At 35.0% G+C, this 25,374-nt stretch overlaps 1 protein-coding gene across 2 annotated transcripts; it reads right to left on the reverse strand.

Annotated features, from left to right (window-relative positions):
• Nucleotides 1–15,440: 15,440 nt before the first annotated feature.
• On the reverse strand, nucleotides 15,441–23,712 carry LOC126975504 (uncharacterized). Of its 2 annotated transcripts, none has more exons than XM_050823433.1 (7): nucleotides 23,548–23,712; nucleotides 23,340–23,481; nucleotides 22,892–23,060; nucleotides 20,796–21,005; nucleotides 19,060–19,251; nucleotides 17,749–18,034; nucleotides 15,441–15,982 (listed from the first exon to the last, which is right to left on the reverse strand). In XM_050823433.1, the coding sequence occupies exons 1-7, from the start codon at nucleotides 23,611–23,613 to the stop codon at nucleotides 15,515–15,517; spliced, it is 1,533 nt and encodes a 510-aa protein (XP_050679390.1). In that variant the 5' UTR covers nucleotides 23,614–23,712; the 3' UTR covers nucleotides 15,441–15,514. The 2 variants fall into 2 exon arrangements, with proteins under 2 accessions (XP_050679390.1, XP_050679391.1); XM_050823434.1 differs by having other exon boundaries at nucleotides 23,340–23,506; nucleotides 23,548–23,687.
• Between the last annotated feature and the right edge of the window lie 1,662 nt (nucleotides 23,713–25,374).

The raw sequence follows: 25,374 nt of genomic DNA on the forward strand, positions 1-25,374 counted from the left end.
CTACTATAAGTTTTACTAGGCTCATTCATTGTTTCATTGCTTTCGTAATAGTGCATGTTTCAAAGAGTTCTAAATACCACAGGTTTTATTAAAGATTAGAGAATCTAATAGGATATCCTTTGACCACATCTTTTGTTTCGATTACAGATTTTTTTTTACAATTTCGACCAAATGGCTTCGTAGGTACAATAGTAACAGTTTTACCGAGTCGGCTGTAACGTTACAATTGCCCCCGTGGTACAAATGCCTACATTTTTTAAATATTTATCAAAGAATTATTTCTAAGAGATTTTAATTCATTGGTGCAATGCATATGCGTCGTTTTTATAGATTTTTTACACTAATGTCATGTGATAAAATTATAAAAATCGATATCAAATCAACTTTCAGCGATATATGCGTGAGGCGTGTCGGAGTAAAAAGCAAATACGACTAGTTAGATTCTACAGTGCCTACCTTGCTAGAAAAGCAATGCACGCCCCTGGATATATGTATATCTATTATAGACGAGGCAGGAAGAAAAGCTACACTACCGGATAGTGTAGATACACAGACATCCCACAAAAAGAGGCGATAAGAAAAGAGTCTGAAGAAATAAATAGAAAAATACATTCAAAAAGCAATGAAAAATCTAAACTAAAAAGCAAACTGTTTTGAACGTAAACAAAATAAAATTAAGCGTAGGTAATGTCTCAATAAACGCACCAAAAAATGTAATGCAAGAAGATTACAAAGATAATGAAGAATACTTTTGCATAGTTTGTACAGCATCTTGTAGACTAATGACCGAGCAATGATTTCAGTGCACTGGATTTTGGGCTTATGTACAATGCACAGAACAGGAGGTATCTGCATAATATGTATTTCATAATTGCGAATTTGACTGATATTTTGGGCTATGCAATTTTATTGTAAAGTTTCATAGGTGCTATATGCCCGAGCACGGCGTATCAGGCAAAAGGTAGTGTGTGGCATGTTAACCGTAATCACAATGATGCATAATACTTTGTAGTCCAGAAGCCTGTTGTACAGTGATGACACAGAGTTTCTTCAGTAAAATAAGAATTATGCTATTTTTTTAGATTTTACCAAGAAAACGGACTGTTAAGTTTGCGTAAATTTTGTCAATAATTTTCCATGCCTCATTAAAAATTGCCACAGAAGAGTTATAGTTTTCATTTTTAAACAAAGAAGACTGATTTTTGATTATTCAGCGTTTTGTTTTGAATTCAATAAGTGTTACAAATGACCCTCTGTAGGGGTAAATTGGAACTCTGTTCAGTGTTCACTTTAAGATTAAAATTTACCATGTAGTAAATGATGGCTCCTAAATCCTGTAGGTATTTGACATTTTACGTTTCTTTAATCTACATTTTGTCATCACAATTGAAGTTTAAGTAAAAAAAATTTATTATTGTCCCCGGTCTACCCTAAGTGTTTTCACTCAACCTCTGGTACAAAATACTGACCTGTAGCACTGTTGTGGATATCCGTCATCATATTGAATCTAAATAGCATTCTAGGTGTCATTTTTGAATATTTTAGATTATCTCCTTTTTAATTATCATCCAAATAAACCTTGCCTTTATAGCCCCCCCATATTATAAAAACCTACAAATTATTAAACATTAATAAGTTATTCGTTTAACCACTGTTCAATTTAATATAAGTATGGTATACTATGTCATTGATTTACCTTGTTATTATTTACACAGATTTTTTACATAAATTGATTGACATCTTTTGTCATATTGACATCAGAAGCTTAGATAGTTTGTACGTTTAGACAGAGCCTCTTGCTGTTAGGCAACATATAACATGTTAGCCTCTATTGTCAACAACGCATGTATGAATCATAAATCAAAAAATACAAAAAGCGGCAAAAATAAGAAAAAAACAGTACACTCGATTGTATGGAACGTGCAGTCATTGATAGATTGACAGATGACGGTTATAATCTTGTACAAAACGGAAATAGTCGAAATCCACTATGTTTTCAGCAATTGTTCGCTTTGCAACTTAGCCGGATTATAGTTCGTCGCCATAATATTATATTAATGATATGCAGTGAATAAGAACACTTGATAACGAAACACTAAAATACTGACGTTTTTTAGTGTTTCGTGTTAGTTAGCTTACAGTTTCCTGGGTTAAACAATTTTAGTTCCGAAAGATGCCTTTTAGTTGATTGGCATTAGGGTTGTCATTATAACCACCACGCATATGAATAGCGCCAAAAATAATTTTGCGCGTTTGCCATCTTGGATTTCAAAAATGATCCCAAAGTCGTTCCCTGCACCCTCGAGAACCTCGGATAGGAGATCCATATTGTTGCAATCATAATTTGGCGCGGCGGCCAAATAATATTTTTATAGATGGCAAAGATGCCTCTATCGTCTCACTTTTTCCTTTAATCAAGTTTCAAATTACAACGATTCTAACGAAGTTTCACTTCAGAAGATCTATCTAGGAGCACACAAATACTATTTGTACCAAAAAAGTGATAGATGCTGTGAAACCTGTCCGTATGTAAAATAATTGATTCTCATGATATTAATATAACTTACGAGACGCTTAGTGTGTAAAATACCTAACTACAACAATTGTGTACAGCTGTGACTGTGAATGGACGAGGGCGCGGTCGCACGTCACAAAGCACAAACACACGTAGGTACCGGACCTCTCGATAGCTCATTTATATTTTGCAAATAATTATAATGATAATTAATTCTCGCGCGAGTGACTTTCGTTTGATTTGATCAAAATAAATATTTAAACCTAGGAATGTTAAATCGATAGGTTTTCGGTTGTCAGTCAATGATATTACCTATAGTAGTTGTCAGTAGTACAGCTAAGGTATCCTTTAAGTAGGTAAGGTAACATCAATGGTTTTTTCAAAGCACAGTTATGACCGATTGACATTTGATGACCTTGAGTTAAATTAATTTAATTTGTCCATGTATTTCGCTAATACTACCTACTGCTATTTTTATTTTATTTTTATATTAATAAGTAAGTATTTAAGTACTAGAATTGTTTAAATTCATAGGTTACCTAAGTTTTCAGATTGTTCCGGATAAAAAAAAAATTAAATATTTTCTCTTTAAGTATCATATTATTGTAGCCTCTGTTCGCGACTTCAATACTGTTATAATAAATGTAGGTACTGGGAGTAGGTAGGTACCTCTTGTTAGAGAGTAATATTCTTTGGTAGGTACCCTTCTCATCTTTTAGTCTACTACCCCTTACTAAATAATATCGTCATGATAATTGGTACTTATAATTTATTCAGCAGGTAAGTAATGTACGTTCTGTGTCACACGTAGTATAGATAATAATAATATATTATTAGATGTAAAAAATTACTGACGCCCTAAATAAAAACAATTCCACATTCTAAGCCATTCTTATGTCACGTTTTAAGGTGTGTACCCTTGTTTTAAATAGGTATTTTTTTGATTAAATAAGCAAATCAAGTCCAGTTCTTTATATAAAAAAATGTTTATGATTAGACAATTATATAGCTAGGAACTTGGTCCTACTGCTTTTTTTATGGTATAGGAGGACAACGAGCGTACGGGTCACCTGTTGTTAAATGATTACCGCCGCCCACAATCTCTTGCAACACCAGTGGAATCTCATCAATCACGAGAATTACTGCTTCTAGAGAATTAAATGATTGGTACACAGATATCCTTGCGAATTATTACAATGCTCTGCAGCTGTTGGTCAATGGCCAGTCTAACAATAGGGACGATTAATGATGCACGCAACTTGCAAGGGTCTTTTTGCATACGACTTATACAATAATTAATGTTGTTATGTCTTGAAATGCTAAAAAGTTGTATACGTTTATGTGTGTGGGCTAATTAGTTGTTCGGATGATGACGTGTTCTTGTTGCGGACACTATGTTTCTTATTGGATCTATTGTGGCCTTTGTTACTTTATCTTCCCGGGCCAACAGTTTATTTGAAGCTAAACAACTCTGAGGATAGAGTCTGTAATGAATTCTCTTTACAGTTTATGTTCTAGGTGTTGGGTTAATTTAGCTTGTAGGTAACAGGTGTGCGTGCGGTCGTGTATAACTGTCCGTAGAAATTCTCAAATTCCCTCAATAGTTCCAGTTTAGACAAAACGACCCTGCCGTCACCGGTCTTCAGCTTAAATACTTTAGAGCCCTCGTTACCAGAGGCTTGCATTGGCTTTCTAGCAAGATAGGCACTGTAGATCTAACTAGTCGTAGTTGCACTTTAGTCCGACAGTACAACATAAGTTGTATGAAACGCTGCTTGCTTCGTTTGCTAAATTTAATACCTAATAGTCAATGACTTGGTGATCTGTCTATTTAGCTGCCTATAATAATATCGTCCGGAGACTGAAGGGTCATTTGGCGACTTACATCCATCAATGTGAGGCGAGTAGCTGAAATTTTTCCAGTTTTTTGAACGGATGGCATTTAAGAACTTAGACCCAGCAGTTGCCACGAACCTGTTATTATACTCGTCCACGTAAACGCAGTTACCGAGGCATTCGAAGCGGCAATTCTAATTGAAAGTTTTCCGGGTTTTGGATCTGGATGGGTGCGGGTCGGAGCGTAGACTTCACCAGTAGAGACCGCTCCGGTTTTGGATGTGGTATATTCAATGTGCCTCTTACTATGCGATGATTACTCGCAGTTTTCACTGAGTTGATCACAAAGACGTCATTGAATATCTTCTCTTGTCTTTTGGTCGAGTTAATGAAGTCAATCTCATTTTTGGTGACACCATCGGGGCTATCCCAAGTCCATTTGACTTGTTTCCGCTTCATGAAGGAGTTCAATTCAATAGTGAACATCCTTCTCCAAAAAATCAACCCGCATCTGGCCATATAATGTAAAAATCGCCAGCGTACCAAATATATATATACCAAATACATAAATTGTTTAAAAAATGTTCTGCATGTTTGAAGTCGGTAATTTTGTTTATCTTTGTCAATAAATATTAGGTACCCTGTATTTACATCTCACAAACTATTTCGCCATCGCACGCATTAAAACAGTTCGGGAGCGCTTTATCTTCCGACTACTTCACAAACATCAATATTATCAGCTACACTCTACACCTACTACGTGACAGGTGTACTTTGTAATCTAATACTTGAAGCCTAAACTATTCCTCACTAATCTGGCTATCTCATCAGTGTAATCGGGCCTCGAGCGCGCACCTATAAATCACAACCACAGACTGACAATATACTACCGTATAGACTTACAAAACCTGCGAGAGAGAAGAACGTCGATAAGTTTGTGCGTTTACCACTACAAACCCCCATTTGACGTATCACCACTCTTCGACATCACGTCCCTTTATGCCTCGCTTAGTATCGGATTACTGGGTTTCGAAATGAAAATTGGCTTCGAAGAAGCTGGTCGTCCTAAATAGAGCGTGGCATTAATTTAATCTACCCACATTCTAGCGCTCTACAAAGTGCACGTCCGGCCACGTATGGAGTATTGCTGTCATCTCTTACACGCCGAAAATTCGGATATCATCCCCACCAGATGGTGGGTATGATATCTAGCGTTCATCTACACTGCGGTTGTTCAGGAACTTTCTTCCACGTACAACCAAGTTGTGGAATGTCTTCCTTGTGCGGTGTTTCCAGGACGATACCTTTCTAAAAGGGTAAAAGGCCGTCAACGCTCCAGTGGTTCCTCTGGTGTGACAGGAGAATGTGGGCGGCGGTGATCACTTAACTTTAAATACCCTCCGGTAAGCTCGTTTATCCTCCTCTTCCATAAAAAAAAAAACAGAGATACAGCAAGGTAGAAAAGGAAAGCAGGTCTACTGTTACTGTAACCTAATTTGATTGATAAGTCATAAACAGTAAGCCACATTAGCTCCTTAGTGTTTTTAATATGAAACCACTAGCTAACGTACCGGTAGGTACACATTCACAATTTCTCACGCATCATCGGGCTGCCAAGTCGTCTATACACACTAGTATATTATGTGAGTATATTGTAGGATCACAACAGTTCCATAATGCAGGAACTTAATATTGTAATGTTTAAATGTTATATAAGTACCTATCTTCTTATTTATTGAAGTATTTATTAAACAGTTTCACGACGAGAACTGTTATTCTACCTCGGTTTATGACAGGAAAATTTAATAAATCATAAGGCACGCGTTTGCAAATTACTTACAACGAGACTGGTTCGGGTACGCCGACTTCGGCGTAGTGCTTGTTGCCGCATCTTGCGAGTTCGCCGGCGGTATCTCGTAGGAGTGCGCGCGGTAGGTACCTATTCAGTTATCTAAGCAGAAAATGTTCAAATAAAAAATTAATTAGTTCTAAGAATTTATCACCCATTATGGTTTCTTATTTAATAATTGTGTGTAGGTGGCTTGTTATCAATAAATTTTTAATCCAACTGGTAATTCCGGAGATTTAAGACCCTTCTAACAAACAATACATCAACAAGCTTTACAATTAATATAGATAATAGCTGATGTCCGTGATGTCATCTACGTTGTGGCTATACACATTGTCCTAAAACATCACTTTTATTAAAAATACTTAATAATAATAAAAAAAATTCGTAAAATTATATAACAAATTGCCTGAGGACTTGAAAATACTTTCAAATAAAATATTTATATCAAGACTCTTTAAATAGCTGCATTTTTTGCTTTAAGTGTTAAGTTTTTGCATGCTTTTAATTTAAGCTGGATAAAGAGCACTTTGTAAGATAAGATAAGATAAGATAAGCTATACTTTATCTGCATTGAATAGGTTTCATTACAAGATGGTATAGTACAAATGTTTACAGTTTGCTTACATTCAGCTCTATACAAAGCATGCAAATATCAGTGATATACAATTATTTATATAAATAATAAATTTAAATATCCATGTGACAATTCAAGAATTCACTTACATTATAATATACTGATGTCAATAGAATTTTTTTAAGAGTTAATATAAATTTATATTCGGGTAAATTTTGGTACACATTCGGGTATTTTATTAAATAATTTAACACACATTCCGTATGCGTTACGTTGAAGCAATGAAGTACGTTGTGGTCTATCCAAAACCAGTGTATGACCATTTCTGGTGCAGCGTGTATGAACCTGTCTAACAGTTTTAAACAAATTTTTATGTTTTTTAACGAACATGCATGCTTCCAATATATACATGCCAATTAGTGTTAATATGTAGGTATATTCAGCTTACGAAATAGTGGCCTACAAGATTCGTACGGGGGGGATACCTAATATAGCTCTTTGAAAATGAGTTGATGAGCCCCATAATAATAAACCATATTAATATTCATGTAATATTTAAGATCTGGACATACCCTATTCCAAAGCATTATAAATATGTAATTTCATTTCATTTCATATAAAGCAGCAAAAATAAAGGGGTGTAAAACAACTACATCCTAAAAGTGGGGGGTTGCAATTCGGCCATGATTCTGAATATATTGGCACTGAAAATTTCTAAAATTAAATCTTTTATGACGCAGATTATTTTTAATTTTTGTACAATAAAAATATAATGCAGTCCGTTTATGAATCATAGCTATCTCTGTCAATAGTCCCTAGAATTATTATAAACAAAAATATATTTCTCCGCAACAGCTGAAAGCATTAGAAACGATGTAAGAGTGACATTGATCCTTATTACGTAGGAAGCATACATTGCATTACAATGCTACCTAAAAAAATTTACAAACTGCAACTACAGAACTTTCTTGCTACAATACCAAAAAGTATTATTCAGTTAGTATAGGGAGCTCTACGAAACACATCCATACTCGAAGGTTGTCTGGTTACATCCGTATCTTGTCGAGATCTCTTTTTATTATTCATCCAAAATTTGAATCAAATCTGCTCAGTATTATTGCGTTTTGCTCGAACATACATACAGATAAATTAGATAAAAATTCTTTTAAAGTTAATAGTGGTAGTCCTAGGATTTTGTTTGGTATTTTTTGTATGAGTAAAACAGCAAGTATTCTTTTGAAACGAGATTTAAGTTACAGATACAATTTTGTTACTATTTTAATATAATATTATGTACCTTTAGATTACTTTTCCCCACAAATTACTACAGATGTGAAAAATGCATTCTTCAAATGCAATTTTCCTCTACGAGTTTCAAATCAGTTTTCAACGTGCTCAGCAATGTAGATACCTTCTATTGAATTACCGACAAAAAATTGGACTTAACATAATATAATTAAATAACTTGTTTGTTTGAGATTGGCCCACAATTGAATTACGTCAGCGACCGAGCCGTGCCCTTGATAACTATAAACTATTGATAACGTTATACTAAAACAATATTATCACAGCATAATATTTAAAAAATATATTCGAAGAGGGCATTGCTCCAGTGTAATAACCTAAACACATGGTCGCATTTGGTACGAAGTATCGGACGAATTGCGGTAGCGAAACCATATTCGATGGTATGTCACATTGCCCGGACCATACTGAGTACGACGCCCGACAATTTGGTGTGAGGCGACCACCGGACTGTCCGATGATCCGGCCGTACCAAACCCGACCATGTGTTAAGGCTCTAACATGTGCGGTGCTTATCATAAGCCTGCGATCAAGTTCAGCTGCATCTGCATCGATGCAGTAGGGTTGTTTTGTCCTTTTCTGTTTCTTTTTTTTTATGGAATAGGAGGACAAACGAGCGTACGGGTCACCTGGTGTTAAGTGATCACCGCCACCCACATTATCTTGCAACACCAGAGGAATCACAAGAGCGTTGCCAGCCTTTAAGGAAGGTGTACGCGCTTTTTTTGAAGGTACCCATGTCGTATTGTCCCGGAAAAACCGCACAAGGAAGCTCATTCCACAGCTTTGTAGTACGTGGAAGAAAGCTCCTTGAAAACCGCACTGTGGAGGACCGTCACACATCCAGATGGTGGGGATGAAATCCTAACTTGTGGCGTGTCGTGCGAAGGTGGAATTCGGCGGCAGGAATCAGGTTGAACAGCTCTTCGGAACACTCCCCGTGATAAATGCGGTAGAAGACACACAATGAAGCGACGTCTTTACGCAACGCCAAGTGATCTAGCCGTTCAAAGAGCACTGGGTCCCCGACAATTCGAACTGCTCTGCGTTGCACGCGGCAAATGGATCGAGCTGATACTGGGGTGCGCCAGACCAGAGATGACAGCAATACTCCATGTGTGGCCGGACCTGCGCTTTGTAGAGCGCTAGAATGTGGGCCGGCTTGGAGTATTGCCGTGTTCTATTGATGACGCCCAGCTTCTTCGAAGCCAATTTGGCTTTGCCCTCCAGATGGCCACGGAATTGGCAATCGCTCGAGATTTCGAGACCCAGTATTCCGATACTAGGCGAGGCTTTTAGGGAAGTGTTGTCGAAGAGCGGTGATACGGCAAATGGGGATTTTTTTGTGGTAAACGCGCATACTTGAGTCTTCTGGGGGTTGAATTGGACAAGGTTCAATTTACCCCATTCCGCGACCTTCTCGAGAGAGGACTCGATAGAAGACACAAGTTTCTCCCGGCAGTGGTCGACGTTTTCCCGAGAGAGACTTGCATAGCCCGTGTATACGGCATCACCAGTGCTGTCGTCTGCATAGTAATGTATGTTGGAGGTGTCCAACATATCATTGATATGCAGAAGAAACAGCGTGGGAGATAGCACACAGCCTTGGGCCACTCCAGCGTTCACGGGCTTGGGATTCGAGCAAAAACCGTCAACAACGACTTGTATGCTACGCCCAGTGAGGAAGCTGGAGGTCCACTTGCATAAGCTCTCGGGAAGCCCAAATGATGGAAGTTTTAAGAGGAGCGCCTTGTGACATACACGATCAAAGGCCTTTGCTATATCCAAGCTAACTGACAGGCCTTCCCCCTTGCTTTCAATAGCCGCCACCCGTCTATGTGATAGGTATACCAGAAGATCACCTGCCGACCGACCATGGCGAAAGCCGTATTGTCGGTCGTTGATCAGCTGGTGACCTTCTTGGTATACTAAAAGCTGGCGGCTAATTATGCTCCCCATGATTTTGGAGAGGTAATAGCAATAGGCCTGTAGGTTGCCGGATCCGAACTGTCTCCTTTTTTTGGATCGGATGGACAAGGGCTGACTTGACCATGAGTCAGGGACTACGTCTTTGGAATAAGAGTGCCGGAATAAACGCGTTAGCACCGGCGTCAACTCAGGGGCACACGTTCTAAGTACGATTGGAGAAATGCCATCTCGCCCGCTCGACTTCCTGACGTCCAACGAAAACAGAGCTCGCCTAACAGTTTTCTGTCTGAATTGTACTTCAGGCATAGAGCTCTGACATCGCGGGATGGTCAGCGGTGTTTTTCCGTTGTCGTCAAGAGTCGAGTTGGAGGCGAAAAGAGCGCACAGGAGATCGGCTTTCTCTTTGCCGTATGGGCCAGGGTGTCATTCCTCATGTGCAACGGCGGCATGGACGGTTGAAGTTACCAAGAGCAGGTTTCGACAACGACCAGAACTTGCGTGTTCCGGTCGGGTTACTGGAAAGCTGCTCGCCGATTTTGACGACGTGCTTTGACTTCGTACGGGCGATTTGCCGCTTAAAAAATCTGGAGGCACGGTTATATTTCCTCTTAAGAACTTTGCAGTTCGGATCCTTTGTGCCCAGCGCCGCAACCCAAGTTCGATACGCCTGTTTTTTGCAATCTATTTATACTGCTTTAACTGACGCATCGAACCAGGGCTATGATCTGCCACCGATCGGTACTACAGAGCTTGGTATAAAAATATCCATGCCCTGCAGTATCACATCGGCTACTGCAACGGCGCATGCACTAGGATCATCCGAAGGGAAACAAACCTTGCCCCAAGGGTAGGATGCAAAAAAGGTACGCATCCTATCCCAATCTGCTGACTTATAGTGCCAAACGCGGCGGGTCGCTGGTGGTCTGCGACGTTGGCGTCGGATGGGCACTACACTCCGGACCAGGCAATGGTCAGACATTCCGAGAGGGGCGTCGACAGAGACCTGGTAACTCTCGGGATGTGTAGTCAGCAGAAGATCTAATAAGGACGGCATGTGGCTATCCACATCAGGGAGCCGCGTAGGCGACTCAACTAAATAAATATTCAGTCTATCTCTTACTTGAGATAAAAATCGTAACTATCGTTGACTTTTCTGTCCCAATAAACTTATCGACAGTAACTCACCTCATCCGTACACGCTGTCTGTCAATGGGACGACGTATAGCTTACCAGCGATAAAAGTTTGTATGGAAATTGCAATTCACGCGTCCCAATACAAGGCAATAAGAATGACTTATCGGGTATATTGGGACAGCTTTAAATTAATGACAGCTAATTACTGACAGTAGAAGGTAGTAATATATCTCTATCTATAGATAGTATATTGGGAACGGCCATTAGGAATTAGGTTTTTTCTTGCATTGGGATGAGCGACTTGACATCAGATGGTAAATAGTCATTAACGGCCGTTTTCAATTACCTATCTATCCTTCGTTTAACTTACTAAAAGTACACAACTCTATCCTTTTACGCTTACTTACATTTCAATTACATATCGACATAAAGCATTGGACTATAACTATTTTGGACATAACTATGGATAGATAAGATCTTGTCATTAAACGGTGACAGCAATGTATCCGTAACTAGCTATACGTTATTGAAACCGGCTGTTAGTCACACGAGCGATAACCGCTTCAAATCACTTATTGAACGTCATAGACTTCGAGCCATTCCAAAATGTATGCCTCAGACCTGAGTAGGACGGGCGTAACAAACTCAGCAGGCTTCTTTTTTATATAAAATTACGTTACGCTCCTCTTTTCATGCGTTCACGCGGCATTCCTCTGAGGTTGCAGGGGAGAGGGAGATACCTGACGTATAAAGAACCTCATAAAATTAATGACAAAGAAAAAATAAGAAAAACCTCTCGCTCTGCTCTAGAGTGCTGTTGTGATGTCGTATATATGGATAAGGACAATTATGTATGTAGTTTTTATTTGTTTAAAAGTTATAAGAATTTGTTATTTTTACGATGTATACATACGTACTTATGTTGTAATATAAATAGTTATATATAGGTAGGTGTATCAGATTAAAAACATCAAAGTTCAACAACACATTTTAATGGAATTTAATATATTATCAAATACCATATGACAATATTTAACATTTAGTTGTATAATAATGAAATTAAGATAATGATAATTAAGTCTTAAAAACTCATAACTTAATAAACACATTTTTATCATCATCAATATTATAAAGACAAGAATTTAATTGGAAGGCTTATTTATCTGTTTACTTAGATTTACTAACTAGATAACTAGGTATATAATTTGACATATTATATAAATTACAATTAGGTATAGGTACCTGTAATATATATATATATAACCTGTAAACACCTAGGTAGGTAGGTAGGGGGAAAAGGACCGAATATGGAATACTTAAACAAATTCGTTAAAAAAATCAGTATAAGAGTGTTATTATTATCAGTCTCATGGGTTATAATTATATGCAGTAATAGTCACGCATAAAAAATAATAATTAAATCAGCAAATAATAAGCAATTTCCGTAATATACGAGTATACCATTAACTAAAATAAATCAACCAAAAAATATGCCTCTCAAAAATGTGACCCTATTATGGAGTACGGTATTCCTAGGGTCAAGTCTTGTTAATTAGAATAAAATAATAAAATTAAACCTGCAAGCAAAAATCACAAATAAAATTTGCATATTCTGCTCCGGAACCCTGAACGTGGCATCAGGCAATGCACTGAATCCAATCTTTTTATTTTTGTCTTCGCTGAAAAAACCAGAGCAATACTTGCACTCGGCATCAGCATTGGAATTGTTAGGTTAAAGAACAGAGGGTTTATCGTCATTATAATCACTAGATAAAGATCTGGTGGATCTTCATCAGAACATAATCCAGACTCCAACACTGGTTTTCTTGGTCTTTCGGTTGTTGTTCTTACAGCCACTCGTTGATTGTTGAGGCTCGAGAACAATTTGTTTTTGCTGTTTGTTTTGGTTTAACAAGCTAAATTCTAATTTAGCTTTATAGGGAGTATTTCTGTCCCAGTTAGACAGTTTTTGTTTTAATTAAGGATAAGGTGAAATGACTTCAGGGGTATTACCGATAAGTATTTATCGAGTTAATATTTTCATCCTTGGTGGGTGTGATTCGCCGATTGCTTTTGGTCGACACATTTCTTATACCTACCAAGAGAGTTGGCTCTTGTAGTTTAGATATCTCGAGAAATTTATATTCGTCCTCTTCAGTTACTAAGTCGGCATTAGTGAAAATGATTCTGTCGAGGGCATAAATGCCTGATATTAATTCCGCGTCAGCCCACAATACCGTTTTTCCTTTTGCTTTGACATATTATACTAACAATTATGTTCAATGTCAGGTCGTAAAATTCTTTTACGCCCATTCCTTATTTGGTTTGTTGGTATGTCAAATCAGAAAGAGGGTAGTCCGAGATATACTACAGATTTACACAGTTTTCTTATAACCCATTGTTGAGGTTTTCGGGTTTGTAACTGGTGGGACAGTGTTGATTACAAATATAATATCTGTAAAAGAGAGAAATATTAATCAATTTCCAACATAAAAAAATGCTTATGATATAATATCAATATAATAGCGTTGATGTCCTCAAATGGAATAGTGTTAACTATATTCCATATTACGAACAATATCATGGCAGGAGGAAAATGAATGTAACTTTTTTTATTATTAAATATTCGTGAAATAACAACACTACTTAAATACTGCATACCTTGCTTATATACTCAACAACTGATTCTGCGATATTCATTTAAGAATAATACGAGAAAAATTGACGCACAACTTACCTAAATATCCAATCAAATTTCCGTCAACAGTATAACGTAGAGTACGTACATTCTAATCTAGTTACACCTCACGCCGCACGCGCCCAACCGTCGAACGAGGGTACCAGGAGGGGTAAAGACACACATATGGTCTATTCTTGACGCTTAGTTTTAGAAATATTACTGTATTCCATATTAGGAAAGTATTCCATATTTGGTACCTTTCCTGTGTAGGTACGCATCTTAGCTAAGTAAAATTTACGTTTTATAAAGAAAATTAATCATATAAGTATTATTAATTTGTGAAGGTAAAAACCTATACACAACATTACTAAATATGACCATTCAAGATACAGTAATTATAATCTACAAATGAAATCTAATAAAATTGTCTACGTTTATCCGAATATTTACTTTTTCTTTTTTTAAAGTTAATTGTTATAATGAAGTTCTCTAAGACCCGACAGACATTGTTCTGCACATAATAAAAAAAATACTATTTTATAGGAATTTGCCAATAATAAAACGTCCAAAAAAATACGTCCATACGAAACAAATATTGAAAACTAGCTGACCCGACAGACATTGTTCTGTTTATAACAAAAAAAAATGCGGGTGGAATTCCGTAAAATCCTTTCTTCCGTTCTTAGCTGACCTCTACTCGGCGAAAGGAATATTCCTACCAAATTTCAAGTCTCTACGGCTTATGGTTCCAGAGATAGTTTAACATTAATAGTTTTTTGTTAGTTAATTTAGGAGTCCATCGCGGACAAACAACGTGACACGTAATTGATATATATTAAGATATATATAATAACAGCTAGGTAAATACGTAGTTACTACCCACAGAAAAAAGATAGAGTACAACCTCTTTTACCTGTATCTACTGTGAAGTGGGCTGTGGGTAGAACTTCGTTGATTTTTAGTGTTCCGTACCTAACATATCTCTTTATTATTATTATTAAGCTCCTCGGGGTCTTGGCTGGGTATATCTATATATAAGATACATAATAGCTTTAAGGGTAAACATATACACTTTTATAATAAAGTCCCAGCCACTGTTCAGGCATTATCTATAAATAAATTTAAATGTTTTATTAATAAATGGCTGTCGTAAATCCTATTACTCCACATCTTAATATCTAAGTGATCGGACAGCCTGGGACTAGATTATGATTATTTTATAGCAATAGCAATGACAGTACAATATTGTATATTTTTATTAAAAAGAGCGCAAAAAAGAATGATGGAAGTTTCTTGCGCCGCTTCTTCTCTCTCAAAGCGCATTTATTTCCGAAGCGGTATTAGTATCTAGTATATTAGAAATGACATCGAAAAGAATTCTAAAGTAATCAATTTTGAGAAAATAAATACCTTTTATATCCTCCTCTTTACCTACCCTGGAGCAGCTTAGCTTGTTTGGCTTGGTTAATTCAAGATCCAGTGCATCAAGGCCATACAGCCTTTGAACCACTGACAAAAGTATCTATTAAATATAGATTTTCTATAACACGTAGGACCCAATAAACCAATGTGGTGAAATTTTGACGACATTAAACAAGAAAATTATATATAAATATTTTGAAAAGATAAAAATATTTTTATTCGTGTATATAACAACAGTCTAATAACAATAAACTCAATGTTTAATGTTTATTCATCCCAACCCCATAAGCCATGACTTTCTCTTATAGTCTCCCTGTTTTCTCTCTTCACTCTGGTCCCAGCACTCGCCTCGCCCTTCGCCACTGCCTTCTTCCTTTCTACTTTCTTCTGTCTTTGTTCTAAGTTCTTTTTAACCTGTTGCTTAACAACATCTGGGGCTATTGTACTCGCTGATGTATACGACCTCATAGAACGCACATCTGATAGTGCTTTCTCAATCATAGCTAGTCTATACTTCTGTGAATTTTTGTCTATGCTACCTCCATCATTGTCTTGAGTGTCCTCTTTGACCTGCACTAATGTTGGCACCTCTGTGTCATCTGTTTCAGTTGCTGATATTAATATATTATCTGTGACTAATTCTAATGATGGTAGAGTATCTGTGTCTAATTTCAAATTACTAGTTTTCGATGATAAGCTATGAATTGTAATATCATGTTGGATGGAAGCTTCAACCTGAAACATGACGTGATTAAATTAGTTTAGATGAACATGAACATATCATTGCCCATCTCTCAAAATCTTTATATCAGGAATATGTGGAGGATCACATTGAAAATAAGCCCCAAAATACTGTCATTGAGCTGTTAAACCTTTTTTTGCAAAACAAACCCATTAAACACTGGCAATCTAATATGTTATTTATCAAAGGACAATCAACAGGTTACAATTAATCGTTATTAAACTAAACAAAATGTGATATATATTATTGTTAAATTGTAACACCCACTTAGAGATTGGCGGAAAGAGAAAGCAGAGAAAACGAAAAAGAATGGGGGCAAGATACTATAAGATCCAACAAGCGGTAACAGTCAACCAGCTGGTTCTAGTGCCATGAACAAATAACACACAATTAGAGCTAACTTAAAAATAAAACCAAAAAAGAATCCAAGTAAGAACAAAATTATATAAAAAAATAATAAGGTACTAAATTATTTCGTCACTATATTGTGATAGGAAGGTGCCTGTTAGCCTCTTTTTGAATTTAGGGAAACTTTGACCTACTATGTCAATATCAAGAACTTTTATTTATGATATTTTATAAAGTTAACATCCAATGATAGGTGCTGAGAGCCAGCCCTAGGTTTATTTATGTTCACACAAACAACAAACACTTCCCATATGGTATATGCATGTAACTTATATTTAATTGAAATATTATTTTTTCTAATCTTTATTATTATTTATTTTATCTTAAATAGTTTTTTTTATAAAATTTATGCTGAATAATAAATATTAAATGTACATAAGTGCAATAAATACGCGCGAAATATAAAACATCGAAACGCAATGTTGAAGCGCAGTGTGACGTCAAAATCTATCCCAAGAATCTTTATTGTACTAATACATGTATGGACGGTTTTTTCCTTCGGTTATACTGCGAAAACTGAACCGATCAGAATAATTCTTGTACCAATAGATGCAGCGTGTTTCGGAGAAGATTATTAGTATATAATATGTTGGTGATTACTTATTTAGAACCTATTTTTTTTACCTACAAATGCATGCTACATTTATTAGTACAATATAGATTCTTAGGATACTCTGACGTCACAGAAACCTCGCGCAAAATGGCGCGTTTGAATAGCCGAAATATCTTGCCGGGAAAGAATATTTATTTTTTAATTGAATAAGAATGTTTTTATCTATAATTTGATGGGTTTGATAAATTTTAGGATGTAAGAAATCAAATTTAAGTATTTTTAAAATTCATGCCTATGGTCAAGGTAAATATCCAAGAATTTGTTGTTTGTATTTCGAATTTCATGGAGTGTGATGAAAAAAACGTAACACATTAATTAGTTCTTACTCTATCAATGAATTTTTAAGAAAGTATAATTACTTTATATTATTTTATATGTATCAATCAGCCTTAATCTTTTTATAATAACTGTCAATGATACTTCTAATAGCCGTGTGTTTAATTTGTAAAATTGATATTTTCAATTTGTTTTTGGTAATAACAATAATTTTGTATTATACTCATAGTACAAAGCAATACATTACTACAATTGGGATAATTGTGACTATTCCAGTGTGGTTTATGAAAATTTGTCCCTCATTAGGAATCGCCAGCTTAATCCCCTGAGTGTACAAAATTTTACTATTGTTCCATTTATTCTATTATCCATGCCTATTCTACTTTCAGTATGGGAGACAGACTATTAAGGGTAAGTCTTATATTGATATTTCCATTATTTTAAACATACTATGGTATATACCTCTCGCCTCAGCATATCAATCTCATCCTCAGTTATTTTATTGGAAACTTGTTCTTCATTGATATCATCATTCTCTTCTTCATCATCACTAACTTCTAGACATATTCCCATCTCTTCGAGCAGCTCATCCTCTGTAAGTTTGCATCGCTTATAACCAGAGCAGGCAACCTCAGCATCTAGTTGGTCATCTCTCTCCAGATCACTGAACTTGGGGTACAGATCACTCTCAAAGGCGAAACGTTTTTTGAAAAATTCTCGAACACACCTCACATCACGGTCAAAGTACCTGCAACAGTTTATCACTTTAAGTTAAAAAAATTACTTTGAAATTCTGCAAGAGTATATTAAGATCAGTTTCTCACAGTCTGGGCATTTCTTCTCTTTTTAGTCTTAATGCTAAGAAGACATAATATATCTATAATAGCATGTAAATATATGCTACAAGGTTTACAAATTTATGTTAAGGTACATACAGACAAAAATTATATAAATATATTTTCTTTAGAGTCAAGTCTTTTTTTGCAATTGATTCCTTGAGAGTTGTTTTTTGTATGAATTAAATCACCACCACCACTTCGCAAACAAATGGCGCTCTCGGAGAGAAGGAACGGCGCAAGAAATTCTCCCAGATTTTGAGCTATTTTAATATTACTAATATTACATAAGTTATTGCTAAAGTCAATCACAGTGTAGTTACAGGCAGTCATGATCATAACAATTAATGCAAACAATTGGTTTTGTTTTTTAAAGTGATAACCCTGGCTTCTAGGATTAATACACAAATAAAATTTATGAACGATGCGGGACTCAAGCCCACGAACAAAATTTACAAGAGCGACATCTCAAGTAAATTTCCTAATATGCAAATATTATATAACGTAGATCCTGTAGATGAAGCCACAACCTGAGCGTTGAACAGAACATACAAGATTTTATGACGATACATCACTCGAACGGTCAGCTCAGTTGGCAGAGCAATGGCACGAGGTCGCGGGTTCGAGTCCCGCATCGATCATAAAATTTTGTTTTCAAATTTTATTTGTATAATTAATGTAGGGCTATTTTTAATAAATCTTATTAATTTATTTACAAATAATGTTGAAACATAGGCTGAGACTGTATCATAATTTTTTTGGCCGTCTAGAATTTTTGTCTCTCTTTCCTGACTTCTCTTCGTGTGAGGTTATTCGAAGTTGAACCAGCAAGACACTATGTAGAACACTGTCTTAAAGTATGGATTGTTGAAAGAATGTTATACCAATTATTGGCATAAGATAGTTATTAAGATTGGCCGAAAAACCCAGCGCTTACAGTTCAGCATTAGGATGCATTGTTGACACCATTTGGGGGAAGTCAATAATGATTGGGTGCCCTTCCTCATCTATCATGATGTTAAACTCATTGAAGTCACCATGAATAACGCCGCAGTTACCAAGGCGGACTATCAAACTCATCAACTCATCATAGAGCCATTCTGGATCTGAGACTGATGATACCCGAGTCCTGAAAGTAGAAAAGCACACCTTGTTACAGAGATATATTATATTTAACAAAGTAGATTTACAATATTAAAAACACAATAATAAAACTTTTTTATGCTTTTGCAATTCAAAACGAGCATATAAAGAACTCAACACAAACAAAAATTGGATTCAGAAAATGAAAACTAAAGAAGGAGAAACAAAAAATAGATATGACATCATAATGCATGCCACAGAATTCTATACAGAACTTTATAAAAAAAATACCAGAAAACCCCTCTAATGATGAACTCTCCCCTAACATTGCACAAACAGATGGAAATCAAGATGGGCATGAAGAAATTTCGTTACATGAGATAATCAAACATATAAAGAAATTGAAACCAGAAAAATGTCCAGGACCAGACAATATTTATAATGAGGCCTTAAAAGTAGGAGCACCTATGTTGCTAACAAGCTTAGCGAAACTTTTTAACATGGTACTTGAATGCGAAAAGGTCCCCAATCAGTGGTGTAACTCAGATATAATTCTACTGTATAAAAAAGGGAATCCATTAGACATCGGAAATTACAGACCAATAAGTTTATTAAACAGTATCTACAAGTTATTTGCATCAATCTTGAATAGCCGAATATCACCTGCAATAGATATGAATCAACCAATCGAGCAGGCGGGTTTTAGATCTGGTTTCTCTACAAATGACCATATGCCTGTATTGTAGGAACAAGTTATTGAAAAATTTACAGAATACAACCAAATACTATACACAGCATTTATAGATTACTCAAAAGCATTTGATAGCATAACACACAACTCAATTTGGAAAGCACTAGAGAATTGCAAAATAAACCAAAAATATATACACATACTACAATACATCTACTCAAATAGCGTAAGCAGAATTAAACTAGAAACTTTTGGCGAATACTTTTCAATAGAAAAAGGGGTGAGACAAGGAGACCCTTTGTCACCCAAACTATTTATAGCTGTACTAAACGAAATATTTCAAAATGTAGATTGGAAGAACAAAGGCCTTCCTATAAGAAACCAGAGTCTGAATCATCTAAGATTTGCAGATGACAATCCTTTTTGCCAAAACTGCACAGGAACTGGAGAAGATGATCCGAGAAGTGGGCAGGCCCAAGAAACGGTGGTCTCAAGACATTGTACAAGTGGCTGGAAGAGATTGGATGTATGCTGCCCAAAATAGGGAAAAGTGGAAGGAAATGGAGGAGGCTTTCACCCAGACTTTGGGATCCATCAAAGACTAACACACAAACAAACTACCAATAACTTTTTTTAAAAATCTATTTACTAAAACGACTAACAAAAAATAACCACATGAAGTTTGTTTTATACACCTACTTAATTGGAAAGATGGAAATAAAAAAGCTTAATTATTATTATTATTAATTCAAATCAAGATAAAAATATATTATATTCTTAAGGCAAAGTGAGCACCTAAGTTTCTATGTAGAGGTTAATTTTTAAAATCAGTAATATGTTTAAAAAGATTCGCATAAAGAATGTGCATAAAACACAGGATAAAAGCAATTACAACTCACAAAGGACCTCCACTAACTAATTCCATTACAACACAGTGTCTATTGAAATCAATAGGCTTGGGCACAGGGAACTCTCTGTCGTACAAAGCCTTCATGTAGGCAAACTCCTTAGTGGCCGAGATACGGGACAGGTAGAGCCAAGATGCACGGTTCCTGTGAGCATGGTAGTCACGCTTGCCTTTGATTTGACGAAAACAGGTTCTGCCAAGTCTGAAATTAAATATAATTAAAGTAATTTACTTATTGTCATACAAAATTGGGTAAATAAAAACAATTTTAATTTTGTTATAAATAATATAGTAATTTATAGCCTTTTCTAGGTGTGTAGCAGTAATAGGTAATTCAACACTGTTCACTTATGAAAAAAGCTTGATTTTAGCAGTGGCTATTGGCACAGGATGCCGGCTAGGTTTCTGGTTTCTGCAATGTGCAAGAGTGCTTATCTAGTGAAATTACAGAGCTAATGAGACTAATTTGATTTCCCAAGTTTTAGGTTTTATCAAGAATCCAAAGTATGACACATCATTAGGTGAATGTCTAGTTTATCTTGTCACTTTTTAACGGAAAAGGAGGACAAACGAGTTATTCATGTTATTTTATGTGTGCCACAAGAATGCTTATACCTAGTTAGAGTGATTTGTGTGAATTTTTCTGAAACAACTTGAGTATAAATTATTTGATTTGTGTTATTATTTTATTTTACACGAGACCTTTCTTTCAACAAAAAGTTGAAAATCAGTAATATTTTAGAATAAATGAGTATATTCAATGAAAATAATTGGTTTCATTTATTAGTATCTCTGGTTATACAATCAACTTAATATGTTCTTTCTTAAACAAAACTAAAATATACACACTTTCATATTTATAATTTGAGATATTCATGCAGAAAGACAACCTACAAAATTGATGATGAACTGAGATTGCACATGTTGGTGACCTACTTTCAGAACCCTCTCATGAATAGATGTTTAGTATCTAGACTTTATATAAATAAAACAAGCCAACAGAAACCCTTGACCTTTAAGTGTGTAATCTCTTGTGTATGATATAAAATATACCTATGTTATATTTGAACAAAATAACTGTTGAACTATATTATACATTAATTTTCCAAGTAAAGTTAACATATTCCAAACAACAGTAAAAAACAAAGTAAAATGACAGTTCAAAGTCGTTCTTTGATTTGAGTGAACCCTATATCAAGTATAATTTATATTAACTAATACTATATAATACATACTGTTATAATTATTTAAAATGATGTCTCACATAATATAATTGTGTTATAACTCATGGAATATTCGGTATGAATCGAAAAACAAACAACATCTCAGAGCACTCATCATATCAGGGAATACATGCTTTTTTTGGAGAATTACCAACTTTGCCCTCTTCTACACTTATATAATATTATAGGGTAATGTTCATGTAAAACCTACTTCTCTTGCTCAAATTTATGTCTAGTTCATTCTTAATTCATTTTTTACCCCTTGCCATTCTGACGGAGATTGGAGAACTTGTCAATGTCGATATATTTTATTATTATTATTTCCTTTAAAGTTAAAGTGATTATATATTTTATTTTATGAAATGCTCACATAATGCCTCTATTTATTTACTGTATGTGTGGATTGATGCATTTACTATACTCAATAACTCTTGTGTTTATAAGTATTAATTTACTTATTTTTCTTTTTTTGACTTACTCATGTAAGCGTTTCAATTTTTGATATTTGAGTGTTTTTGTTGCGTCACTTTGCATATATTGTAATTGAAATGGTTTGTAAAACAATTAAAATGTAAATCTTGACTTAAAAGAGTGGCAATGAGTGTCTTGCTACTTCTTCTCATTAGCTCAACCCTTTACGAAGTAGCGGAAATTCAATAAGAAACAATTTTTTTTTTGACATTCATAAGTGTCATATCCGTGACCTACATGAATAAAATGTATTTGAATTTATACTTATTTACCCTTTTAATTATATTTAAACACTAAACATAATAATTATGAACAAATGACCACCTCAAGGGTATGAGTAGATATCTTGAGAATGGTTGCCACCAGTTATTGAATGAAATAAATAAGAATTAACCTGTGCAGTTTTAAGCAAAGGGGAGTTTTATCTTCATCTGCTACTATATAAATATTAGATTCTTTCCCAACTCCAATCTGGTTACCAAAAGATGCAATAACTTTTCTGTTTGTTAAAGCCTTTAGCGCCAAGTAATCATAACCTGAGTTTGTCAATCTATATCCATCATCTGTAAAAGAGATAATAAAATGCCTTTAAAAAATAGATTGCTTAAAATAAGTGGTGATTTAGTTTCAGTCTTCACTTGTTGAATTGGTCCACTATTTGGTTAATAAATCAATATCAAATGATCTTTCAAAATAAATAAATATTAGGTTATAATAAGTTTATGAATACCAATTAACTAAAACAATCTCCATCAGTGAAAACATTTAAAAATGTTTAACTTTTAATATAAAATTATAAATCATTATAGTACATGGACTTACGACAAACTCCATACACTTACAATGTTTTCCTCGTTCGTATGTCAACAAACGATGTTTGCAAAGGTCCTTCATTAATTTGTGAACACCACCATGACGAAGATTGGCTATAGAAGCAACAAGTGAACCAGGAACCAGTTCGTGGTTCTTCATACCCATTTCCACCTAAAAAATAAAAGATTTACTCAAACTGTTAGGTTACAATAGTGTTTAGAATATATACCCACATACCGCAGTTAGCACACGAAAATCTTCAGCAGTTAAATACCGCAGGATAGTAACATCTAGTTTCCCCATGTTTAAAAATATTACTCGAATGTTCACTTACAAAAACTCATGAAATTAAATCTCTGTCATTCGATAACAATACCTATATAAATAACAATAATTCATGAGCCTTTTTTTTTTTCTTCTTCTTTTGGCAATAGCGTTTACTTTTTGCCGATAACGTAAATTAAAAGATTGGGAAACTAAGTTAAAAAAGGATACGGAACACGGGAAAGGATCAGATAAGTAGAAAGAGGATTGAAACGGATATTAAAAATTTCATAAATATACATATATACTTGCTACTTACACAACATTACAAATATTTAAACTTTAATATGATTCTGAAGAATGAAAGATGACAATATTTTATAAAATTTACATGGATACATAATTAGACAGGATATACAGGTAGGAAAAGGAACATTAAGAGATATTAGATCATTCAGGAATGAGGAGCGGTCGTATAGAGAACATGAAAAGAAAATGTGATCTAGATCACATTTATCGGATTCACATTCACACATGTCAGTAGATACAATGCCTAATCTATTAAGATGAACAGGAGTGCAAACATGACCCAAACGCATTCTTATGATAGAAGAACATACTAACTTATTGCATTTGGCACGGAAAAACCATGGTTTAAATGAAATAAGTGGCTGAAGGTTAAAATATTTCCTGCCTTTTGATTGACCAGTTTCAGTCCAAAGTCTATTCCAACAATCCTGAAGATGAACTATAGGAAGAGCACCTAGATCCTGGCAAAAAACTTTATAAGGGAAAATGTCGCCATCGACCACGGCTTCATTAGCTAGTTGGTCTGCTTTTATATTACCAGGAATCAGGGCCGCGCCGACCCCCGGAAGCGCCTGTGTGCGAAACCTATGAAGCGCCTCTTTTTTAACGAATCATCATAAAAAACGAATTTAATTTTTGAATGAATATTTTTAATTGTTAATTTTGACTGAAATAAATGTTCTCCAGTTTTACAGTACTTAGATAATATTATCATTAATATCTAAGTGTACAAAACTGTGGAACATTTAGGAATTAGGATACTAGATAGGTAAATCCCGTTCGCTTCTGCTTGCCAATTACTGCGAAAAATAAAACTCGAACAAAATTTTAACATGCTTTATTAATACAAAGAATTTAATACTTAAATATAAACAACAAAGAAGCTGACTTTTTTCTAAGAATAATAATACTAATGTGACTATTACCTACCTATGTTATGTTTTAAAAAAAACAACAAGAGTCTTAACATTTGCAAGAATACAAACATTACTTAAATTATAATATTTCCACTTTTCTCGCTTTTTTGTTTGCGAAATCCTTAATAGTTTCATGTATGTCTATATGGTCTAGTATGGCCTCCTCTATGGATGTTGTTGCTAAATTAGTTAATCTTTCCTGACTCATTGTAGAGCGCAGGTAATTTTTTATAAGTTTTAATTTAGAAAAGGACCTTTCCGCGCTTGCTACTGTAACTGGCATAGTTAGCATAATTCGTAATGCTATGGTAATGTTAGGGCATACAGCTGTCAAATTGTTTAAATATATAAATTCAAGAATTTTCACCACATCATTACTTAATTTTTTGAAAAATGGCTGACAAGACATAATTTCTTCACACAAATCATCGGCGTTAATATCCAATGAATCATTTGCTGAAAGTTTCTCCTGTAAACGATGACAGCTACTTCTTAATTGACTTTGATCTTGGTCATCACTTAAATTAAATAAAAAATTAAACACGTCGTTGTGATTATTCAATAAATCAAATCT

This window comes from Leptidea sinapis, chromosome 36 (assembly GCF_905404315.1).
Source record: "Leptidea sinapis chromosome 36, ilLepSina1.1, whole genome shotgun sequence".
Classification (NCBI taxonomy): domain Eukaryota; kingdom Metazoa; phylum Arthropoda; class Insecta; order Lepidoptera; family Pieridae; genus Leptidea; species Leptidea sinapis.

What these genes read in the sequence shown, in the direction of transcription:
- LOC126975504 (XM_050823433.1), bottom strand. Translation starts at nt 23,613, where the DNA reads ATGGGGAAACTAGATGTTACTATCCTGCGGTATTTAACTGCTGAAGAT. An exon ending in ATTTTCGTGTGCTAACTGCG is followed by an intron (nt 23,482 to 23,547) that starts GTATGTGGGTAT and finishes TTTATTTTTTAG; the next exon opens with GTGGAAATGGGTATGAAGAA. An exon ending in TTAGTTAGTGGAGGTCCTTT is followed by an intron (nt 19,252 to 20,795) that starts GTGAGTTGTAAT and finishes TTCTACTTTCAG; the next exon opens with GACTCGGGTATCATCAGTCT.